Below are 23,657 nucleotides of genomic sequence, written 5' to 3'. Positions count from 1 at the left end.
AATAGTTTTCAACCCTATCGGCCAACTTTAAACTTTTTAAACTTTGAGGCCGGCACCTACAGTCATCCGTCTTGCTTTTGTGGGTAGGGACAACTACCCAATAGGTCTCCTCGGGCCATTCCCATTGCCGTCATGTGGTACTATTTCTGACTTAAAATGAATTAGTTATATGAATTTTGAAGTTAAAAATATTTTCTAAAACCCCAACTGTAGCCATGTGGAGCAAAGCAGAAGCAACTGTTGCCCCAACTGCAGCCATGTCGAGCAAAACCTACTGCGGGTAGTGCGAGAGGAAACTTGCAACTTGCAAGACAGTTGCGCCTAGAAAAGGAAAGAAAGGGGAGGAATCTGGTGAAAGGCTGGCTAGGGCTAGGCGCGCGACACGGCCTTGGAAAGTTCAGCCAAAGGAAAATCTGCATGTAACCAGCCTTGCTTTTTCTATTGCTTTTTATAACAAACCTGCACATTTTGTTAATATTTATGCTTCTTAGATAATTTCAGTGATGGAACTTACAACACACAAAACTCAGCGACATATCCATTATCTTCATGAAAGATACAATCTGTTCGCTGGTTGATTTCTGGGCTGGTTTGCTGGCTGGTTTAGGCTGGCTAAAACCAACAAGCAAACAGGCTGAATGAGTGCTGGTTCTTTGTACTCCTTAGTTAGAGTTCAAAGTAAAATTGTGATGACTACTGGCCATAAAGGTGGTTATTGTAATAGCTAGTAATTCATCTTCATAAGAAAATATACAAAAAATGAGCAAGTGGAAGATGTAATGCACACTTCTGACATACACACTTCTGAGCAAGTGGGATTGACAGTACAATTATGGTACAAAAGTCAGGGATGTTACAATAAATAACTAAATAAGCAACAGCTTAGTAGCAAGCAGCATGTCTTGTTTTGATCAAATTAAAAGCAGCAAACGAGACCCACACACAAGTACTGCTGCAACAACCCCAGATACCACTCAGTGCAAGAGTTCAAGTCAACTGACAAAATCCTAGAAGGTATGAAGGTTCCACTTCCACACAAACGGAGCACAGCAAAGGGCCAAATATAAGGTCCAACTAGCAAATATATTACATCTTGCAGATGTTCATAAAGTAGCAAATGGCCCTTGGAAGTTGATCCAAAATCACATTGATGCCAAGCAATAATGACCTACGGTCTAGCATGATCATGTTTTTACTGCATTTCAAGGTCTAGCATGATCATGTTTTTACTGCATTTCAAGTTAGGCGTTTCTGTTTCACCTCAGCCAAGATGCCATTGAACTGCAGTGCATGGACATCAAGTGCTTGCTCTATGTTGCTTTCCACCACATTCAGTCTTGAAAGATTTTCCTCGTCCTGTTCTTTCTCCTTTTCAATAAGTTGTCCTTTCTGGCGAAGGAGGCCAAGTTTCTTCTCAAGCTCAGCTATATCATTATCAATTTCAGAAAGTAATGAATCATTTCGAGACAAAGAATTCATTGTTTGCTGCTTCTGTGTTTGAACTGCAGATTTCTCTTCAAGATGTTTGCTGTATTCAAATTTCACCTTAATCAATTCATCCAGCAAGCGTTCAAAACATTGAACATCAAACCCATTAATCTTTAGTGCAGCAAGTGTACTTTTTTTCTCTTCAAATGATCCCTCATTGTCTGTTATGTTTGATTTCCATATGCTTCCTACGAAGAGATCAAATGCCACCATCAGACCAAAAGATATTCCTCCTCGTAGCGCGTGAGGATATTTTTGCTGCTAAGTGGAAGAAAATGTGGTTGTTGAGGAAACTCTTTAAAGACATCCATCTCTTCCAATGCAGACCATAAACATGAGTTTTTCACAAATAGAGCCTGGGTATGAAAGTTGTGTGTGAGCACATCAGTAATTCTATTGTCTTGAGCAGTCAGTCCTTCATCAAACTTGCTACCATATATGTCAATATCTGCAGAAATCCAATCATCAGAAACCTACTTATTTGATGTACAGAAAACATTATCATATGAACAATTTCGCCATGGATAAGAACAGATATAGATCATACCATCAGAAGCCGATTCGAAGCTCAAATCTCAAAGGTACCACAGCTACTGGTTCCTCATATTTTACTTCATTTGTGTTCACTGTATCCTCCAAAGTACTATCAAGCTGCTGCTGAGTAGATTCTGATCTCTCCCAATGTTTTCAGGACGGCTGGTCGAGCCTGGACGCTTGAGGACCGTCCAGGACGTCCAGGACGATTAGTCGTCGTCCAGGACGATTAATCGACCCTGGACGAGTCCCCTGGTCGTCCCCTACATATGGGGACTGATATATACCATATATATATATATATATATATATATATATATATATATTATAGTTATATATACAGTATAAAATATATACCATATGTTCTACATGTTCTAGGCTCTACTGCTCTAGATAGATAGGTCAGCTGACCACTTACCTGGCTGCTGCAGAGCCCTTTCTTGTCTTGTTGGCTGCTGCTGCCAAACTGAAATTATAGAAAAATAAAGCACATTAACAAAGGCAATTAGGTGAAACGCAATGAAGTGATCAACAAAGCAAATTAACACAGTAAAGCACATAATTTAAACGAGTCCAGAACTGCATAGTGCATAGTGGCACACTGCCACTGCCATAGTGCATACTGCATAGTGCATACATCAAGTCCAGTACATAAATAGGCAAAATGGCCAATGATAAGAACTACTCAAGTAAATCAGCATCTACACGAAAGCCTCCTCCATCTCCACGGGTGTCTTCATCCTCCTCCATTGGTACCACAGGATCAGATGAGCCTGAGGCAACTGAGGAGGCTGGAGCAGAACCAACTTCTCCTTGAACGGCTTCAGGCATGTACACCTCCACTGCACGCTGCCGCTGTCGATCCAGATCTACACAAGTACACAGAGAAAGAGAGCATAAGCTTCAAGCACAGGTAGAGCATCAAGCTTGAACGAGGAGGTGATGACTGATGACTGACCTGAGGAGGAGGAACTCATCTTCGTCGTGCAGTCCTCCTACCTTGCACAGTTGGACCTGTGCACCCGCTTGATCTGCAGGCCTGCGCGCCTGCAGCAGCAGACGCAAGGAAGAGGGAGGGCAGCTAGAAGGGAGGGAGGAGAGGGAGCAGCTGGGAACTGGAAGGGAGGAGAGGAGAGGGAGCTACGAAACTGCAGCAATGGAGGCGGCTGCTGCTGCTGGACGGGAGAGGTGAGAGGAGTAAGTGTGTTCTGCTGACTTCTGAGTGAGTGAGAGGCTGAGGGAGTGAGGGGTAGGAAAGAAGAGAAACCCTAATGGGCTTGGGCCAAAATATAAGACAACTAGATAGGCCCAACTCTGAGATGTAGCCCACTCTATGGCTGGACGCCCACACAGCCTGGACGGACGATTAATTGCGACTGGACGACGACTAATCGGACGTCCAATTTCCTGGACGGTCTGGCCGAGTCGGAGGCCCTGGTCGAGTAGCTCCAACCGTCCAGGACGATTAGTCGCGATTAATCGGACGTCTTGAAAACATTGATCTCTCCAACTGTATGAAACTATATATTAGAGTAAGAATCTAATATATAACAGAAGTAATCACAAAGAATGTTCTTACTACTAATGAAGGTTCTCTCTGTGGCCCATCTATTTCATTTACCCTTATCTTTTGGCCCGTACTAGGCGACTCTAATGGGTCTTCGAAGCCTTCCTTTTTCTTACTAAGCCCTACAGGTCGTATCACAATCATCGGATTTTGACAAACCATCTTTACTGGTGACTCTAATCAGTACTAGTGCAACAACTTACTTTTCTTTGAGGTGTAAACCTTACGGAGGAGGGGTCTTTTTCTCTCCAACTGATTTTGCACCTACAAAAATATTGACATGGACTCATGGAAAGCCATCGTAAACGCCTTGGATGCAAATGTTAACTTTCCAAAAGAGACATAATGCAGCAGACTCACATTGTCAGACGCAACAATTTTTGGGTTTGTTGAGTGTCCTAGGGAAGCATAGATAAACTATGTCATCATCACTGAACAACCACTCATTATTATATAGTGAAAAAGCACATGAAGGTCACCCTTACCGTAGAGTGGTGAACAAGAATTTGGAGGGCAGATGCTTGTTAGAGAATTTTCCAAAGCAGATAAGGGAGTGCCCATCTTAGAAACTGAAGCATTTTCAGAACCTTGAGTTAATACTGCCAGTTTTTGCTGTGGTTCTCTCATTGATCTTTTTGCACAAGAATACTCGGCATCATGATCATGTTCATCACCATTGAATGGCACCAGAACATGTGACTTCAGACGTTTTCCAGATGCAAGTGCCTGCCTGAAATTGGCCTGTGTCTGTGCAAGTTATATGGCACATCAGATTGCATAAGGCAAATGTCGAAAAAGTGTCATGTAATCTCAATACTTAAGACAATGCTACCACACAATAGAATCTGATGGAGTGCTAAATTACACAAAGTTTTTTCCCCATAACATGTCTAGGCACATGTTTCATTAATTGGCCTGTGTCTAGTATAATTTTAATATTTCGTTTGGATTTTACAGTGCAAATTCTACTGTCTTGTGGGGTGGCATGGCCCCTGCTCAAATCCCTCACTCCAGGGAATGGAGTCAAGGAGCAAACTAAAATAATTGTTAGATCATATTCCAGTGCTTGACAAGTTTACTTCACAGAAATTGTCGCTATATGAAAATGCAGTCTCTGTGAAGTGTGAACACAAGCTAGATGGGTGCCTTATTGCACAGAGCTAGAAGGTAAAAATCTAGATGTTTAATTGTGAGATGAGGCAAAACATCTCACAGAGATGAAAATCTTCATGTGCCTAATTCAGCAGTGGTCTAATTTGTTGCTAGATCTTACAGATCTCTAGATATTTGACGTTTCTAAATTCTTGACACATGTTTCTGAATTAAATGACAAGACAACACATCTGCAATTCTTCCTCAATTTCTGTTGTGTCCTGTCTTTGCTGGTGCTACCTAGATATTTCGGTGGACTCCGAAAGGCCACAGAATGTGATGACTGTACAGGCTAACTTCATTTCTTTTTTATTTGACTAATTTTGTAATCAGTACTACTCACTAGTTTTCTATGCAACAGAAAGAGCATCTGAACAGGGAGACAGCAGGATTATTGTCCCATGTTACCTTGGAACAATTTCACTAGTATACTTTTTAACAATACACTGTAAATAGAATTTAACGATACACTGTTTTTCAAGTCGTTGCAATGACAAAGGAACAATAATTGTCATAAGCAAAACAAATAACAACAATCATAGCTTGTCCGTGGAGGGATTTACATTTGTGCATTCCTGTTTATGGTGAGCTATGTGCTTTTGGTACTATTTTTCTTCTTGAAATGTCATGTTCTGTACTACTGTGTAGTGTTAAGACTCATATGGTTTGAAATATCATGTTCTGTGAAATTATTATTGTTTTTTCTACATAAAATGGCCGCAAGTTGTGTTGAATAAGAAGTTACTATTATTGTGTATAAACTGTACATCTGTGACAAATCCATCCTGCAACCACTTGGTTGCCTGCATGATAGTGGCAAAAGTATTCAAAAGGCATATGGCTTAACATCTTATTGTCTACTTTCCAGAAAAGCATATAGCGCCAGAAGACTGGGTTCATCTTACTGTCTTCTATTAAAAAAAAGGGATATAGCTTAACATTGATATAGTGACATGGAAATTACCAAAGAGTTGTTTTTTATTTTGTTACATACGTGCACAGTGCACTGCAAGTAAAAAGGAAAGGCCTTATTACTTTTTACAGTTGCAGAGTTATTCTCTCTCAGTTGTTGTTGCTTGAATAGTTGAATGGTGACGTCTCAGTTTTGAAATTGCAGGAGAGCCTAATGAAATTCCAGGAGAGGGCAACAGAGCTGGGCTGGGGCTTCGTATAACAGGCCTGCAGTTCTGATTATCAGAGTTTCTATTTTTGAACTTTGCACTGAAGAAAGAAGAGGCTTCGGGTTTTTTATTTACTACTTCATTGTGTTGTTGCTGTCAAAGACTTATTACCCTAGCTTTTATGAAGACTATTTTAGTGTTGTTGAGGATTCCATCAATATTCAAAAGCACTGTGAGGTATTGATTTAACTCACTAAAACAAGCTAAGAGTTCTTGTTTATCTCAGATGATGTAATCTATATTTGATCATGCATATGTCTTTCCTAGATATCTTTTTAGTAGCAATAGTGGACACTATCAGTCGCCTGCATTACGGAATTAGGCAGGCAAGTACTAACTACTAAGTACAGTATAACTAAGACAAGTAAGCATATTGAGGTGTGAGTTTTGTGGGCTATATGTATGCGGGGTGCGGGCTTCCGCTAGTCTACCACCAAGTCCACAAACACAAGTTGAGCCATCAGAATTGATTAGTGGACAGCAGCATACCCACTGTATTAGTTTTGTGACAAACTTTCTGGGCTTGCTAACTAAAATAAAGCAATAAGAGTTAAAAAATGGGGGTTGTTGTATTACCTTGGCGCTCAGTTCTCCGGTGGAACTCGTTCTCCGGTGGCAAGTGCTGCACGGCCGGCCTGATAAACTGCCAATGCAGGTACTCCGAGCGGCCACCCTCCTCCCCGTTCTGATCGGAGTACTCAACGATGTAGCTGAACTCATCGATTACCTTGGCCACCTTCGCAGGGAACCACATCTCCCGTTCCCTCACAACCTCCACCAACTCCCCGACCATGTACCTCCTGATTTCGCGCTTGGGGCGGACGGCGACAACCGCCCGCGACGGGACCCAGTCGCCGTCGACGTAGTCGCGTCGGGGCCGGACGAGGCGGGGCACGTACGTGATGACCTCGCGGGTGATTGGGAAGGCGACGGTGACGGACCTGGTGTCGGCGGAGAGGACGAGGCCGGACCACCAGCCGCGTTCGTGGAAGACCTCGATCACGTCGTGGACGAGGATGCACGGCGGGGATTCCGGAGCCGGGGGCCGCGGCCGGACGTGGGTGGGGGCGAATCGCCTGATGTCGCCGTCGCCGTCGAAGGTGATGCTGTACCGCGCCGGGGCGTGGCGGCCGCGGGCGGCAGCGAAGCCCACTACGGTGGCCTTGAACCAGATGCCGTAGTAACCCTTGCCGTCGAGGCGGACCTCGACCTCGGCGCCGGGGGGCAGGAGGCCCATCTCCCCGGTAGGGGATGGATCCGGAGAGCACAGGGAGTACGGTGGCTGAGGCCGAGCCTCCCGCTGAGTGCTCCAGTTCTGTCGACCTCGGCGGCGGCGGCCAGGGAGCGGCCGGTCGCCATGGGTTTAGGGTTTTCGCAGGTGATTTGGGCGTGAGCGCGCGCATCCGCGCCGTGACTACCGACTACGGCGGCTATGCTAGGCAGCCTCCGTTCCGCGCAACGGAAAAGGGACAAGAGAGCAATGTTTTAGGCTGTGTTTGGATCTAGGACTTTCGAAGGATTTCTAGAGGAATCGGTCTTCCGGTAGTTTCGAGTTCTGACTTTGGACTCCGGTAGCAGTTTAGGAATTTCACGAGAATCAATTTACTTTCAAAGAAAAAACACAGGACATGAGAAAAAATCCCGCAATCCAAAGGACCTATATTCTTCACAGGCAGTTCCTTTATTCTTTGGACTCCTGTAGCAATGTTTTTATAGTGGTGATATTGGGGATAACTAATTCTACTTTTTTTATTACTACGAGAGATGTTGCGGCACATTACCGATAATCTCCCCAATTAATTGGACCTACCGTCAGATTATAAATTTTTTATTTTCTTTGTTTATTTTTTTTCTTTCAGTTACTCCCCGTCGAACGCCGCATTCCAGCCATTGGCCATGGCCCTAGCGCCCCATTTCTCCATCCTTTCCACCCTAGACATGGTGCCTCTTCTCTCCAAGCCCTCTGTCACCGGCCATCCTGCCCCTTCTCTCCACACCCTGCGTCCCTGACCATGGTGCCCCTTCTCTTCTTCTCCCCCAAATCTGAAGCGACATTTCTGCCATGGTAACCGCCTGCAAGCTCTACCTCCGGGCCATGGCGTCCCAATGCCGCCTACCTGCTATCGCTCGTGAGAACGACGATGATGAGCAGGACCCTCTATACCTCGGCATGCGGGGTCTGGGGAGGTGGGCCTAGATCATCGGAGGGTGGAGACATCGTCGGAGGAGAGGCTGGCACGCTTGGCGGTGCTCTCACTACTACCATCGAGCTCTACAAGCGGATCTATGCTGCTCCAAACCCCTACGGCGGTGGAGGTTGCGAGCAGCTCGAAGGACGACGACCATCACTACAACACAAAATCTTTCACACAACGTTTGGCTTTGGGGCTCGGAGACCAACAGGCTGGTTGCCCGCCTCCATTATTCGGTGGCCAAGCAGTCGGACCAGCAACCGCCTCGGTTAATCCTTAATGGAGGAGGGCAACCTAAACCGCCCGCCTCGGTTAATATCAATTAACCAAGGCGGTTATCCTAACACAACCGCCCCGGTTAGTACATTAAATGAGACGGTCGTCTGAAAGCAACCACCTCAGTTAATCGATATTAACCGATGCAGGTGCTTAAGGTTGCCCACCTCGGTTAATCCATTAACGAAGGCGGTTGGTACAAGGCAACCGCCTCGGTAAGTTGCCCGCCTCGGTTAATCCTAGGGCTATAAATGCGCCCAGCCGCCACCCCCCACCATTCTTTCTCACGTTTTCTCCATTTTTACGGGTTTTGAGCTTCAAAACCCTAAAAATTGAGCCTTTCTTAGGGGGAGAAGTTTTGTCCTTGGATTTGTTGAAGGAGGGCACCGCAAGAGGTTGCTACACGCTCTTCAATCCTCATTCTTCTCTCTTTTTTCAACATTTGGATGCTTTTTTCTAGATCTACATAGAGGAGAGAGAAAAACAGATCTAGGGCTACCTGGCTACATTTTTTCAATACTGCTATGCTTATATGCCTTTTTCACTGTGTGTGCAAGGTTCACGGGCATGGACAGGGAATGGATGTACCGGACATCGCGGCTGGATCCGGCTTACCTGGTTCAGGTGAAAAAGTTTGTTCCCGCTGCGAAAAAGCATCGTCTGAGTATGAAGCGGTCGTGCATCATTTGTCCGTGTAATCATAGCCAGAACAAGCTTGCCAAGGAAGATGACATGGTGCAATCTCACTTGGTCCGGTTTGCTTTCTTCAAGGATTACACCGTCTGGAAATTTTACGATGAAGCAGATGGGAGTGCTGGTGTAACTAGAGGAAACTCGTCGACGTTGACGGCAGTGGTGACTATAGAATATGACGGAGGACAACAACCCTCATCATCATCAGCAGCAGCAGCCGACGGGCATGGCACTGCTGCTGGCAGTAATGCTGATCGTGATTACATCATGATGGATGATTTACTCCAAGACATGGCCAGTGACGATGGCAGGGGGCAGCGATGGGGATGGTGAGCAGGTTGCTGTGAGGGTGCCCAAGGATGTGGAGCTTTTTGAGGAAATATCTAACCGCCTTCACCATGACGACGTTCTATTTGGGAGCCCGAGGTAGCTAGAGAATTTGAGAGAGATGAAGCAGACGTCAATTGATCCCCTCTATAAGGATTGTTCGAAGCAGTGGATAGTGCTGCTTTTTAACCTCCAGATGCTGAAGCTGAAGGCTCACCATGGCTGGTATGACACTAGCTTCAACGACCTATTACGTATCCTTGCTTCCACATACCCAAAAGATAACAAGGTGCCCGCCAATACCTATCAGGCATAGAAGCTAATTCGGCCAGTGGCGAGGAAGCTTAAAAAGTTCCACGCCTACCCTAACCACTGTATCCTATATTGGGGCCCGTATGAGAACTTAGGGAGCTATTCGCACTGCGCCGTGAGTCGATACAAGAGAAATGTCGGTTGTCGCATGGATGCGAATGACGAGGGAGCCTCGAGTGGGCCGAGAAGAAGACGGCCAAGAAGAGTAGTGCAAAGCAGATCCCGTCTCATGAGGACGAGTATAACACCCAAAATTTTGCATCATTTTAAAATAGCTGAAATTGATTTTTAGTGCAATTTTGTTAGCATGTCAATAAAGTAAAATAAATAACTTTGTGAAACTAAAATTTATCCTAAGCTTAGGAACAGGTTGCTGCATAGATGCTGATGCATATTTTATTATGTTTGACTGGTTTTTGTAGCTTTTGAAAAGAGTTTCAAATTCCTTTTGAAAAGGTTGATTCAAATTCTGGAAAATAAAAAGAAAAGGATAAAACCTCACCTCTCTCACTCTCTTGGCTTTTGGCCCAGCAGGTAGCTGAGCCCAGCTCATCATGCTGAGCAGGCCTGTTCCTCCTCCTTCTTGGGCTGCAGGCCAGCCCAGCCCGCGAGCGCCAGCGGCAGCAGCCCACCTCCTTCCTCTTTGTGCTGCCGACAGCTGGGGCCCGCACCCCATCTTCCTCCTCTGGCTCGGTGTCGAACCGGACACCGACCGAGCGTCTATCCACGTGCCTGGGCGTCCGCGCCACGTCTTGCCCCTATAAAGGCTGAGTCACCGCGCCCATGATCTGTTTTCCCGAGCCCTAGCGCATGCGCCGCCCTCGCCCGAGCTCTCCTCGCGAGCCAAAACCCTAGGCCGCCGCCCAAGCTCGCAATTCGCCGTAACCGTCATCCTTCTCGTCCCCGTAAGCACGCGAACGAGTTCGCCTTGATTCCGTGAGTCTTCCCGAGTTTTTCTTCGGTACAATTTCGCTTATTTCGTGTCTTCCCCGTGCACAGGAGCTCCGTCGCCGCCGCGTTGAGCCGCACGCCATCGGTGACTGCCATCCACCTCCATCACCTAGCTAGGTGAGTCCGCGTCGAGCTCCTCGTTCGAATGGACCCAGTCCCGTGCCAAATGGTGGCCAGAATCGCCCGAACCGGCAGCGCCGGCGAGAACCTCACCGCCGGCCATGTCGCGCCGCCGCGCTGGCCTTCTTTTCTAGTCGGCAGCGCCGCCCCTCCCTCCCGATCTAATCTGGTCCGTTCGGATTGGATCCAACGGTCCGAAACGCACCGTACCCCTTCGGTTGGCCTTTTGGCTAAAGAGCCCCTAGGTTCTTTAGATGTTGAACCCGTAGTCCAAAGCGGATTCCATTGAATACGCTTTCTCTTTTGGAAAATGTATTTTTCGTTTAACAGATTCAAAATCAAGTTCCATCTAATTACAGTTTTGCCACTACCTTTAATTGCTCATAACTTATTCGTTTTAACTCCAAATTGGACCGTTCAACTTGCGTTAGATTTGTCTTTTCGAGATCTATCTGTTCATATAGTTTGTCACCATGTTTTTGAACTTTAAATTGCAAGTTTAGATTTAATCTATTTCTTTCATAGGGAAACTTGTTTTAATCCTAACTTTCTCGTTGTAACTCCGTTTTTCGTGATCTTCGCGTCTGTGTGATCGTAGCGACGTATAGAATAGTTTTATGAACTTTTCAAAACTGTTTGTCTCTGTTGGTGTACTGTTCTAATTAAATTTATTTGTTTGCCTCGTGTATGATTGCTCGGATGATTGTATGTTGCTGCTTGGTGATGTTGATCGAGTTCAGACGGTGAGGTTTACGTTGGTGATCAAGAGAACTTCTACGACCAGCAAGACCAGCAAGACTTTCAGGAGAACTCTGATCAAGGCAAGTATAGCTAAGGACCATCCTTATTGTCCTATTCATGATGCTCACTAAAATACATATGCATGTGTCTTCCTTGTTACCCTTGATAGGATGCCTTAGCAATTGAATACTTTATACCTTGTCACCTTGGGAGGTTTGCATTTGGGTAGTAACTTTGCTAGCGCAATAATCATGATCTTGAAACTTGATTAATGAATATGCTCTAAACATAAACAAGATGACTTTTTAGCAACAGAAGGGCTTGTCTTGTAACTGATTATCCGGGATTAACGTACAGCTGTGAGGGCTATATGGCTCTGGCTCTAGTTATTTGAGAAACCCTTTTCTAGCTGGTTAGAGGTCTACGAGTTGGGTATAGGACAGCCTCTGTCCTGTTGAGCCTAGCTTTGGAAGTGGCCTTTTACTTTTTTTTGGAAGGGGGGTTCCTATATCTGATGACCCTGCGGCCCTGGCCGGTTAGATGAGCTCTTGGGTGGCTTTATATGGTTCTCGGTGTTTTGGGATTGATCCACCCACTCATTTGGGAAACATGACTCACAGTGAAAGTGTACACCTCTGCGCAGAGTTAACAAACTGGTATACTAGCCGTGCTCACGGATACGAGCGACCTTGGAACACTTACATTAAGGGATAATGACTTTTACTTGTTAAGATGATCATTTATGTTTGTTTAAGACATTGATTATTCATGTTCATTGATCATGTGTTATGGGATTATTGCTACCTTGATGTTAATAAATGCTAAACTTGATGATGACTTAAATGCTAACCGCAGTAAACCAGTGTCAGCTATTTGAGCCTCATGAACCCTTAGTTATCTTGTTAAGTACGACATGTACTTATGCCCTGCTTTATCTTTTATGTTGGAAAAATCCCGGATGGGTAACAAATCGAGATTGGATTAAAGATTATCGTGATGAGTATTAGGCTTGGTGTTCACCAGTTGACGTCCCTGTTGGAGCTTCCGCAAGAGAGTTAGCTTAGTAGCTATTATATCTATGTTTGAGACTATGTGTTGAATACTTATTCGCTATGTAATAAACATTGTGTTGGTACAATTCACAATTTGTCCACTTATGTGTGCAACCGTTCCTGGGGTGCACATAAGACTTTTATACATCCTCTTTTGTTCTTAAAATTGGGTGTGACAACGAGGAAGAAGAGGGTTGCACATAGAGGAAAAGTCCTGCCCTATCAATGTGGTACCAGCCCGTGATTGATCGCCTACGTGCTATATTTGAGAACCCCGAGGATGCCAAGCTAATGTCCTAGCATGCATCTGATGATCGCACAAAGGACAATGGCAAGCTACGACTCCCAGCTGATGGCCAGCAGTGGAAGCATTTCAACGCTAAGTTCCCAGAGTTCAGCAACGAGGCGAGGAACATCAAGTTCGTGCTGAGTACCGACTAGATGAATCCATTAGGTGACCTCAGCAGCTCGCACAGCACTTTGCCAGTCATCCTCACCATCTACAACAAACCTCCCTGGTTATGTTAGAAGCACATGTATCTTTTGCTGACCATGCTTATTTCTAGACCGAAGTAGCCCGATAATGATATAGATGTGTTCCTAGAGCCATTCATGGAGGACATGAAGAAAGTATGGGAAGAAGGGGTCAATATGATGGATGCGTCCCTAAAGGAGTTCACTCTAAAAGCCATCATGTCTGTCACCGTCACCACTTACCATGGTCTTTTTCACTATCGGGGCAGATCAAAGGGAAGACTAGCTGCGTAGTTTGCATTGACGGTACTTGCTATACTTACCTTAATGCATCCAAGAAGATGGTATACATGAGGCATAGGCGATTCCTCGTCAGATAGCATAGGTACCGAACAACTACGATGAAAAAAGTACTTCGACAACAAGGACGAGCCGCAAATTGACAAGCTAGAAAACACTAGGTACGGGCAAAAGGTGTTTGACATGGTGAAGGGCATTGAGGTTGAGTTTGGAAAGAAGAAGAAAGAGAAAGATGGGACCACGACAAGGAAGAGAAAGTAGGCACTTCGTTTGGAGTTTGAGGACCTCGCGCAAGTATCACTACTACATAAAAGATTTTTAGAGATGGTCAAAAGTGATATTCAGAGACGGTTTTAAAACCGCTACTATGCCAATGATCGTAAAATAATTGATTTTCATAGGCGGTTTTAAAACCGCCTCTAAAATTCGATTTTTAGAGGCAGTTTTCTTAAGTCAACCGCCTCTGAAAAATTTTCAAATTTTTTAAAATCATTTAGAGTCTAAAAAAATAAGAAAAACTATTTTTAATATAGCTCGAAGGGCTGAGGATCGGCCGACCGTCCACAGCTCACATGATTTATTTTTCACTTGTTTTGAATAAATGCCTACACCCGGATTCGAACCCACAACCTCTCCCTCGCGCGATCCATCCTCTTCCACCACACCATGCAATCACATGTGTCAAGTGCTATGATGCTGTCTATTTGTACTAAGGTGAAGTCTTATTCGAGTACTTTCAAGAAACCGAGTTCTTTTTTGGTAGGATCCCAGAGCACAACCCAAAACAACTCGGATTACCCTCAGAGTTCTTTCAAAAAGTCGAGTTCTTTTCCATTTGGGCTCGACAACACGGTAAAAACCTATCAGGAACAGATCGAAAGGTCTTTCAATCCAATTCTTGGGATACCACTGGCAGGAGCACAGGAGGGTCTCGTGCTTACGATAACATCGCAAGACTGTATCATCCACTGGCCAGGTCCCGTTCCTGAAGATAGCGGAACCCAACTAGTCGGGGCAACAACAACATCTATTCTACCTTACCAAGAAGGAGACTCGATCTGCGACACCGAAGCATCTATTGAAGTCATCAGCAACTCTGACAGTATGAAAACTAACACCAATAACAGAACGGCTCACGCGCGAGAAGTACTCATGGTTCGACATCCTCGGTCACCATTAAATCCACCAGAAGCACCCGATGTCAGGTCATCAGATGAATCAGAATCCAACATATCACCCTTTGCCCAGGGCTACGATGGAGAAACCGAGAGTCAAAAACAAGCCAGAGAAAGGAAAAACAAGTTGAAGCAAGGGCGCCAACACCGTGCTAGGCAGCGCAGGGAAGCCTGGACCAGATATGAGTCAGAGTTGGCTGAATACGACAGAAGAAAATCACAACGAGAAGTCGAAGGAAGATGCACGGCGAATACGCCCTACGATAAGATTCAAGAAGCATTAGAAGAACTCAGGGCAACTTCATATCCCGGTGAGAAGTATAAACAGCTCCAAGACTTGTTCCGGTCGGCGATCCCGAGAACGCATGAAGAGAGAGCCCAATCAAGACTACCCGCCAGATCAACAACCCACAGGCAAGAAGACCAAAATCAAAGGAAGTCTGCTTTCGAAAGACTTGGGCCAGGTGGAAGCCATAACGGAGAAAGTAGGAAGGAACATAATCAAGGCCACCAATTTGAACAACCAAGGAAGACCAGGAGTAGGGTGCCTACCCAGACAGCCTCGCAGACTTATTCCCATCAAAACAACAGTTGGCCAGAAGGAGGTGCAGAATCCGAATTCAAAGAAGCCGGAACACATGATAGATTCCCATGTTTCGCGAACAGGCTTGCATCGGTACGATTACCTCACAAGTTCAAACCATCTAACCACTCCAAATACGATGGCAAAACTGAACCCAGGCAATGGCTCAGAATATATTCACAATCAATTGAACTAGCCGGAGGAGACGACGATATCAAGACCCTGTTCTTTCCCATGGCACTGGAAACGATGCCCCTCTAATGGTTCGATAAATTGAACCCAGGGTCGATCAGAACTTGGGAAGACTTGCAAAGAGCTTTCTGTGAAAATTTCACGGGTATCATCACACACCCGATCACTCATGCAGAACTGAAAGGACTCAAGCAAAAGGGAGGCGAAAGTCTTAGAAATTACTATCGACGATTCGGTGAACTGCGGGCTCAAGTGCATGACATCACCGAACGAGAAGTAATTGAAGCTTTCTCTCACGGAATCATGGCTAGGTGGCAATTTCAAGACTTCTGCAAAGAAAATCCAAGAAACAATGAAGAGTTCAGACGAACAGTAGAAAAGATGATTACTGCAGAAGAAAAAACACGAGAGAGGTTCCCGGATAGAAGCAACCAGGACAACTCGGATAAGCAAAATCATCGAAATAGCAGACATCAAGAGAGAAAATGTAGACCAGACAATACCGTGGCAATGGCCGACAAATCAAAGAAGTTTTCCAAACCCAGAAGATATGATGACATTGAAAACATACGTTGCCCATTGCACCCTAATGGGAGACACACCATCGGAAATTGCTACACTTTCAATGATCGATACACAAGAAAAGATAGTAAGGAGAACACCAAAGAGGACAATTAGAAAAAAGATGAAGACAACCACGAGGACAAAGGATTCCAAAACCCAGGGGAACGGTAGCAGTGATCTTCTCAGGGGCTCCAGATTGCAGAAGCAAACATCAAGAAAAACTAGCACTACGGACTATCATGACAGCAGAACCGGCTACACCAAGATATCTCAATTGGTCACAATATCCAATCCAATTTTCAAGAGAAGACCAATGGACTAGCGTAGGGAACGCAGGCCACTACCCACTAGTTCTAGACCCAACTATTGCCGGTATGACTGTCACCAAAGTACTAATCGACGGGGGAGCTGGACTCAACATCATCTTTTCAGAAACACTAAGAAAGATGGGACTACAACTCGCCGGGATGATTACACCAACAAGCACACCTTTTTACGGAATAGTACCCAGCAAAGCAGCCATGCCACTCGGGCAAGTTACTTTACCCGTTACTTTTGGAACTCCTTCGAACTACCGAACAGAGTTTATCAAATTTGAGGTCGCAGACTTCGATTCGTCATATCATGCAATCCTCGGACGCCCAGCACTGGCAAAATTCATGGCAATACCACATTATCCGTACTTATTGCTTAAGATGCCAGGACCCAACGGTATCCTTTCTCTTCGAAGTGATTTGAAGCGTGCTTTTGACTGCGACGTTCAGGCAATCCAAATTGCAGCCAAAGCACAAGCCGACAATGGAAGAAAAGAAATAGCAACAATTGCTACGGAGATGAGCCAAGAAGAATTAGAAATACCGGCTAAAAAGCATAGCATCATCACACCACCAAAAGAAGCCGACGTCAAGCAAATCGACTTGGACACCGGCGATACCTCCAAGACAGCAACCATCAGTGCTCACCTCTCGGCAAAATAGGAACTCGTGCTCACCAACTTTCTTCGGGACAACAAAGATATCTTCGCTTGGAAGCCAGCCGACATGCCAGGTGTCCCAAGAGAGTTGGCTGAGCACAGAATTGATGTTAATGAAAGCTCCAAGCCTGTAAAGCAATGACTACGACGATTCTCACCTGACAAAAAGGCAGCGATTAAAAAGGAAATCACAAAACTGATGGCAGCCGGATTCATTAGAGAAATCCTTCATCCAGACTGGCTAGCTAACTCGGTTCTTGTGCAGAAGAAGAACACGGACGAGTGGCGCATGTGCGTCGACTACACTGATCTCAACAAACATTGCCCAAAAGATCCGTTCGGGCTACCATGCATTGACCAGATAGTCGACTCAACAACAGGGTCTGCACTATTATCCTTTCTCGATTGCTATTCAGGGTATCACCAGATCGCATTAAAAGAACAAGACCAGAGCAAGACGTCTTTCATTACTCCGTTCGGTGCTTACTGTTACAAGACCATGTCGTTTGGACTAAAGAACGCTGGTGCCACATACCAAAGAGCTATCCAAACTTGCCTTGGGGATCAAATCGGTGAAAATGTGGAGGCATACGTAGATGATGTAGTGGTGAAAACAAAAAACCCAGACACTCTGATTGAAGATTTAAAGCAAACCTTTGAAAACTTGAAGAGATGGAGATGGAAGTTGAACCCAAATAAATGTGTATTCGGAGTTCCCTCAGGACAACTTCTCGGATTTTTGGTTAGTCAGCGCGGGATTGAAGCCAGCACCAAGCAAATTCGAGCTATAATAGAGATGGGCCCACCTAGAAGTATCAAAGATGTGCAGAAACTAACAGGATGCATGGCGGCCCTCAACCGTTTATATCAAAACTCTGCGAAAAGGGGTTACCTTTCTTTAAACTACTAAAGAAGACAGAAAAGTTTGAGTGGACAAAAGAGGCCGATGAAGCTTTCAAGAAACTTAAGGCATACCTAACATCCTCACCAATTCTCACACCCCCAAGGAAAGACGAAGATATGATGCTATACATTGCGGCGACTACTGCTGTGGTCAGCACGCCAATAGTCATAGAAAGAGAAGAAGAAGGACGCGTGTATAAAGTACAACGACCCGTATACTACATCAGTGAAGTATTGTCTGAATCAAAAATCCGGTACCCGCATGTACAAAAACTACTCTACGCTCTACTTATCACCTCACGCAAGCTCCGCCACTATTTCGAAAGCCACAAGATTACCATGGTGATAGAATTCCCGCTCGGAGACATCTTACACAACCGAGATGCGACGGGACATATATCAAAGTGGGCAGTTGAACTCGGAGCTCTTAACATCGATTTCACCCCGCGGAAAGCAATCAAATCTCAAGCCCTTGCCGATTTTGTGGCCGAGTGGACAGAGATTCAACAGCCTTTATCAGATACAATACTTGATCACTGGAAGATATACTTTGATGGGTCACTCAAACTAGGCGGAGACGGCACAGGCGTCCTCCTCATTTCTCCAGAAGGAAAACAACTCAAGTACGTCCTTCAGATATTATGGCAAGCTACAAATAATGAAGCAGAATATGAAGCCCTCATCCACGGGTTACGAGTGGCAATTACCCTCGGAATAAAAAGATTACTCGTATACGGCAATTCTGCAGTAGTCATCAACCAAGTCAACAAAGATTGGGATTGCACCAGAGAAAACATGGGTGCTTACTGTGCTGAAATACGGAAACTTGAAAAACATTTCCAAGGATTAGAAATTCTACACGTCCTGCGCGATTCCAACATTGCAGCAGATGTCCTCACCAAGCTCGGATCAGACAGAGCGAAGGTTCCACCCGGCGTATTCATAGAAGAGCTATCAGTTCCCTCTATCAAACAACCCGGTGAAACAACCCATGAAATTTAGGCTAAAGGCGTTCAGATCTTGGTAATCAACACTTCATGGAGCCAAGTTTTCATCGACTATATCAAAGAAAATAAATTGCCAGCAGATAAAATAGAAGCCACCCAAGTTGTTCGCAGAAGCAAAAACTACGTTCTAGTAGGAGATAGACTTTACAGAAGAGCAGCATCATCAGGAGTACTCCTAAAATGTGTCTCATTTGAAGAAGGCAAAGAGATCCTAGACGAAATACACTCAGGTTGCTGTGGAAATCATGCCGCTTCAAGGACACTGGTTGGCAAAGCATTTCACACCGGATTCTACTGGCCAACCGCTTTGAAAGACGCAGAAGAACTTGTCAGAAAATGCAAAGGTTGCCAAATGTTTGCAAGACAAGCCCATGTGCCAGCTCACAATCTTATCTGCATCCCACCCGCTTGGCCTTTTTCCTGCTGGGGGCTGGATCAAGTAGGACCTCTGAAGAAAGCAAAAGGTGGCTTCGAGTACATCTTTGTAGCGATCGACAAGTTCACCAAGTGGATTGAATACAAACCACTCGCGAAATACAGCGCAACCAAAGCAGTCGAGTTCATCCAAGACATCATGCACCGCTTCGGCATGCCCAATCGAATCATCACAGATCTAGGCTCTCCCTTCACAGCTATAGAATTCAAAAGCTAGGCACAAGACTGTGGTTTCAGCATAGACTACGCATCTGTTGCACATCCAGAAGCCAACGGACAAGTAGAAAGGGCTAATGGACTCATACTAGCTGGATTAAAACCAAGGTTATACGAAGAACTAGTGGACTATGGGTCCAAATGGATTGAAGAATTACCTAAAGTAGTATGGGGGCTACGAACTCAAATAAGCAGAGCAACAGGCTACTCACCCTTCTTCCTGGTTTATGGGTCAGAGGCCGTACTACCTGCCGACTTGATCTGGACATCACCAAAGATAGAACAATACGATGAAGGAGAAGCAGAACACACAAGAAGATTAGAACTCGACAACTCAGAAGAAGTCAGAGTAAATGCTACCCTCCAGTCAGCCAGATACCTACAAGGTTGAAGACGACACTACAACAAGAGTACCCATCCTCGATCATTACAAGTCGGAGACTTAGTGCTAAGAAGGATACAAATGACTGATGGACGACATAAGCTACTCAGTCCATGGGAAGGACCGTTCATTGTCACAAAAGTCACCGGACCAGGCACATACAAGTTAATAACTGAAGACGGAAGAGAAGTCAGCAATACATGGCACATCAGCCAGCTAAGAAGATTCTACGCGTAAAAACAACTCAAGAAAAAACAGATATGCAAGCCACAAGGGACCAACATTCACAATCGACGAGGGACAATATTCTTCGACAACATATGTATTAGTTTATATTCATGATCAATAAAGATGATATTCATCCACAACATGTCTTGTCATGACTTTCAACAAGTTGTTTTCACGAAACAGAAAGCAAAATGGCTGAGAACATGCCTGAAAACATGCCTGAGCATCCCGACCGAGAGCAAAATAGCTGAAAAGACGCTTGAGCCCGCCGATGAGGGTAGCTAAAAGCTAACACCCAAAACAAAAAGCAAAATGGCTAAAAACATGCCTGAGCATCCTGGCCGAGAGCAAAATAGCTGAAAAGACGCTTGAGCCCGCCGATGAGGGTAGTTAAAAGCTAACACCCGAAACAAAAAGCAAAATGGCTGAAAACATGCCTGAGCATCCCGGCCGAGAGCAAAATAGCTGAAAAGACGTTTGAGCCCGCCGATGAGGGTAGCTAAAAGCTAACACCCGAAACCAAAAGCAAAATGGCTGAAAACATGCCTGAGCATCCCGGCCGAGAGCAAAATAGCTGAAAACACGCTTGAGCCCGTCGACGAGGGTAGCTAAAAGCTAACACCTAAAACTAGTCGACCGAAATTGAGCTTCAAAAGACCCTCCAGCTCTTTGTTCCGAAAAGCAAGAGGCTCGGGGGCTACATCTAGATAGGAATACTTTCGCCACTCAAAAAAGCACTCGGATGCCGAAGTTTGTCAAAGCAACATTCCACGCCGAGTCGTTTTACATAGCGCAGACGAAAGGTTGTCAACACAGAGATCTACATCTAACAAGGCATAGCGCGGACAAAGCACTCAATGGGTCACAAAAGAGGAAGAGAAGAAAAGTACTCGACGTTCCTCAGAAAAGCACAAGCGCCACTCAAAAAAGCATTCGGATGCCGAAGTTTGTCAAAGCAACATTCCATGCCGAGTCGTTTTACATAGCGCAGACGAAAGGTTGTCAACACAGAGATCTACATCTAACAAGGCATAGCGCGGACAAAGCACTCGATGGGTCACAAAAGAGGAAGAGAAGAAAAGTACTCGATGAATCAAGGGATTTCGTCAGGATAACGCACATAGTTGTTTACAGAGCAGAGACGAAAATGGGACGAAGTACTCAGCAAGTCAAGTAACTCCAACCACACCCGAGCAAAGAATACATCAACGAAAATAAAGAATCTTCATTTAAAGAGGAGTATAATATTACAAGAGGCTGGTCAATTGGATCAGGCATCGTCATCAGGAAGGGAAATATCAATATTAAGACTGTCTACAACCCTACTGGCTAAATCTTCGACCTTAGGCTCCATCCTCTCAACGGCATCAAGGTATTCTTGACTATCAGCTTCCTCCGCTATCTTGGACAGAGGTGCCTCTAGAGCAAGAACCCGGACCTGGGCCAGCACATTCTTGGTACATACTTGAGCGCACTTCTTCGCGAACTCTTGGAAACGAGCCGAAATCCGAGGAATGAACTGAGCCCAAGATTGCCCGTCATCCGCTGGAGTCCAGAGAACATCAGCTACTGAACGAAAAGATTTCCACAAAATGTTCCAATTTTTAGTAGCCGTCGCCAGCTTCCCGGACAAGTCTTCAATAGTTCTTTGGGCCTGCACAAGATCTCTGTCAGCTCCACGCCTAATCAGCTTAGCAAGGGCGAGTTCTTCCTCAGCATGAGTAATTACCTCCTCAGCCTTGTTATGACTAGAGCAGACAAGAGCCTTCATTTCATCGATACTCTCCGAGAGCTTCTGCTTTTCAGCTCGGAGAGCTAGACAAGACACCGAAAAACAAGTCAGCAAAAAAAGGAGTCAAAATACAAGAAGAAACAAGCAGAACCCGCGGCACCTTTGCATTCTTTCTTCGCAGATTCCACCACGGCATCCCTCTGCTTCTCCGTCTCTACCACCCGGGCACGAAAGGTCTTCTCTTCCTTTTGGTGCATTTGACGCTCCGTCTCCAACTCAGCCCGGAGGAGGTCAAGATCGGCTTTCAGAGCATTCACCTCAGAAGACAACTTTCTCTCATTTTCAGATGAGAAAAAGAAGCCAGAATGATCACGAGAGAAAGACTGAGCAAAAAGAGACAAAGAGAAATCAAGGCGTAAGGATAGAAGAAAAATGAGCATGCAAAAGAGGAGTGGCAGTAAAACTTACCTAGAGTTTTTCACCAAAAGAAGTTGCAAGGGTCGACAAGCTCCCCCAGGCTGCGGTCAGCTCCGATAACCGATGGGTGGCATCAAACTATTGCACCACGTCACCGGAAAAAGAAGGACCGCCGGAAGCAAGAGAAGGGGAAGGAGAGGCCGGCTGGGACGAAGAAGGAATGACCAAAGCAACCTCCAGGGAAGCTGGAGCCAAACCCTCAGAAGCACCCAGCGTGACGGCTACGGTCACCTCCGGGGCGGCCAAGTCCGCAGCTTCGCCAGGCAGCTCCGGAGCCCCCGCAGCAACTTCATCAACAGTATGTTGTGAGTCCTGAGGCTTGGAACTCAATGGCACGACAGAAGGCTAAGAAGAAGTTGATGAAGAAACGAAAGAAGACGAAACACTGAAAATTGATAAAAGGAAGCACCGGTGAGAACTAGAAGAAGGAAGATAAAAGCAAAAAAGATGAAGCCAGAATCTACTCACCCAACCACTTTCTTCTTCGCGAAACCAAAAGAAGGCCTCGTAGGGGGAACCACGATGGCGAAAACATCCCCACCACCCGGCGACGGGAGCGGGATAGCAGATAACGGAGCCACGGAAGAAGCCGGGGCTGGAGCCGCAGAAGAACTCCGCACTGGAGGAGCGGTAGAGCTAGGTACTGAGGCTACCAAAGAACTTGACACCGGAGCTTCAGAAGAAGTCGGCGCGGGAGCCTCAGAAGAACTCATACCCGACGTTCGACTACTTCAAAAAAGTTCAAGACTAAAAGTCAAGACAAAGAAGAGAAATTCAATGCAACAGGAATATGAAAAACAACTCACCGCCGCATGATGAGGGGTACTTCATCATCCTCCTCTTCCTCAGCCAAGGAAACCAGAGCACCTGCTGAAAAAAGAATAAAAAGTACTCGGTTCAAGAGAGAAACAGGAAAACAAAGGAACAAAGAGTATTAAATGTGCTCACCTAAGAGCATGCTAGCAACAACTGGAGTACCTGAGGGAGTACTTGGTTTGCGAGGCTTTTTGGAGACAGGCAGGCCAGATGAAGACCCATCCGTTCGCCCCCTCTTTGGGACACTGCGAGGACCGCGAGGGACTAGACGAGGAACATATTCTTCATATACATCAACAAATCCGAAAGAAACCCTAGGAAGGGCTGTAGAGGTTTGGGACTTACTAGTTGCAGAATTTCCAGCAAGTTTTTCCCCAATCTCCGCTGCAGCGGGGAGAACGTCAAGAGGGATTGGGTCGACAAAGTTCTGCCCAAGCTCCTACGAAAAAGGATAAAACACCAAGACAAGGAAAAGATAAGCAAAAATGGATGCAGCGAGAGTACATAAAGTACCCAAACAAAGAGATAGACAACTCACAGCTCGGGGCGGGTTGTTGGCAGAGAACTCGGAAACAGCAGGAGGAATAACGCTCACTCCTTTCAACATCTTCTGG

The 23,657-nt window shown here is 45.5% G+C and overlaps 1 protein-coding gene and 1 long non-coding RNA gene across 7 annotated transcripts; both read right to left on the bottom strand.

Moving 5' to 3' along the window:
- Window positions 1-802: 802 nt before the first annotated feature.
- LOC136486536 (protein AGENET DOMAIN (AGD)-CONTAINING P1-like) lies at window positions 803-7,493 on the bottom strand. 6 transcript variants are annotated; one of them, XM_066483450.1, is made up of 8 exons: window positions 6,499-7,493; window positions 4,075-4,336; window positions 3,950-3,987; window positions 3,793-3,853; window positions 3,602-3,711; window positions 2,441-2,488; window positions 2,036-2,298; window positions 803-1,936 (listed from the first exon to the last, which is right to left on the bottom strand). In XM_066483450.1, exons 1-7 carry the CDS (start codon window positions 6,640-6,642, stop codon window positions 2,176-2,178), a joined length of 786 nt encoding a protein of 261 aa, XP_066339547.1. In that variant the 5' UTR covers window positions 6,643-7,493; the 3' UTR covers window positions 803-1,936; window positions 2,036-2,175. The 6 variants fall into 6 exon arrangements, with proteins under 6 accessions (XP_066339547.1, XP_066339550.1, XP_066339548.1 ...); XM_066483453.1 differs by adding an exon at window positions 2,981-3,532 and having other exon boundaries at window positions 2,036-2,891; window positions 6,499-7,487; XM_066483451.1 differs by having other exon boundaries at window positions 803-2,298.
- Window positions 7,494-21,630: 14,137 nt separating this feature from the next.
- Window positions 21,631-22,040, bottom strand: LOC136487413 (uncharacterized). The gene is made up of 3 exons (XR_010767245.1): window positions 21,911-22,040; window positions 21,748-21,833; window positions 21,631-21,672 (listed from the first exon to the last, which is right to left on the bottom strand). It is a non-coding gene; the product is annotated as an uncharacterized lncRNA (long non-coding RNA).
- Window positions 22,041-23,657: the final 1,617 nt, after the last annotated feature.

The sequence above is a fragment of the Miscanthus floridulus genome, chromosome 10 (genome assembly GCF_019320115.1).
Source record: "Miscanthus floridulus cultivar M001 chromosome 10, ASM1932011v1, whole genome shotgun sequence".
NCBI classification, from domain to species: Eukaryota; Viridiplantae; Streptophyta; class Magnoliopsida; order Poales; family Poaceae; genus Miscanthus; species Miscanthus floridulus.
The sequence above is the reverse complement of the archived record's forward strand: the minus strand, read 5'-3'. Positions and strand labels throughout refer to the sequence as shown.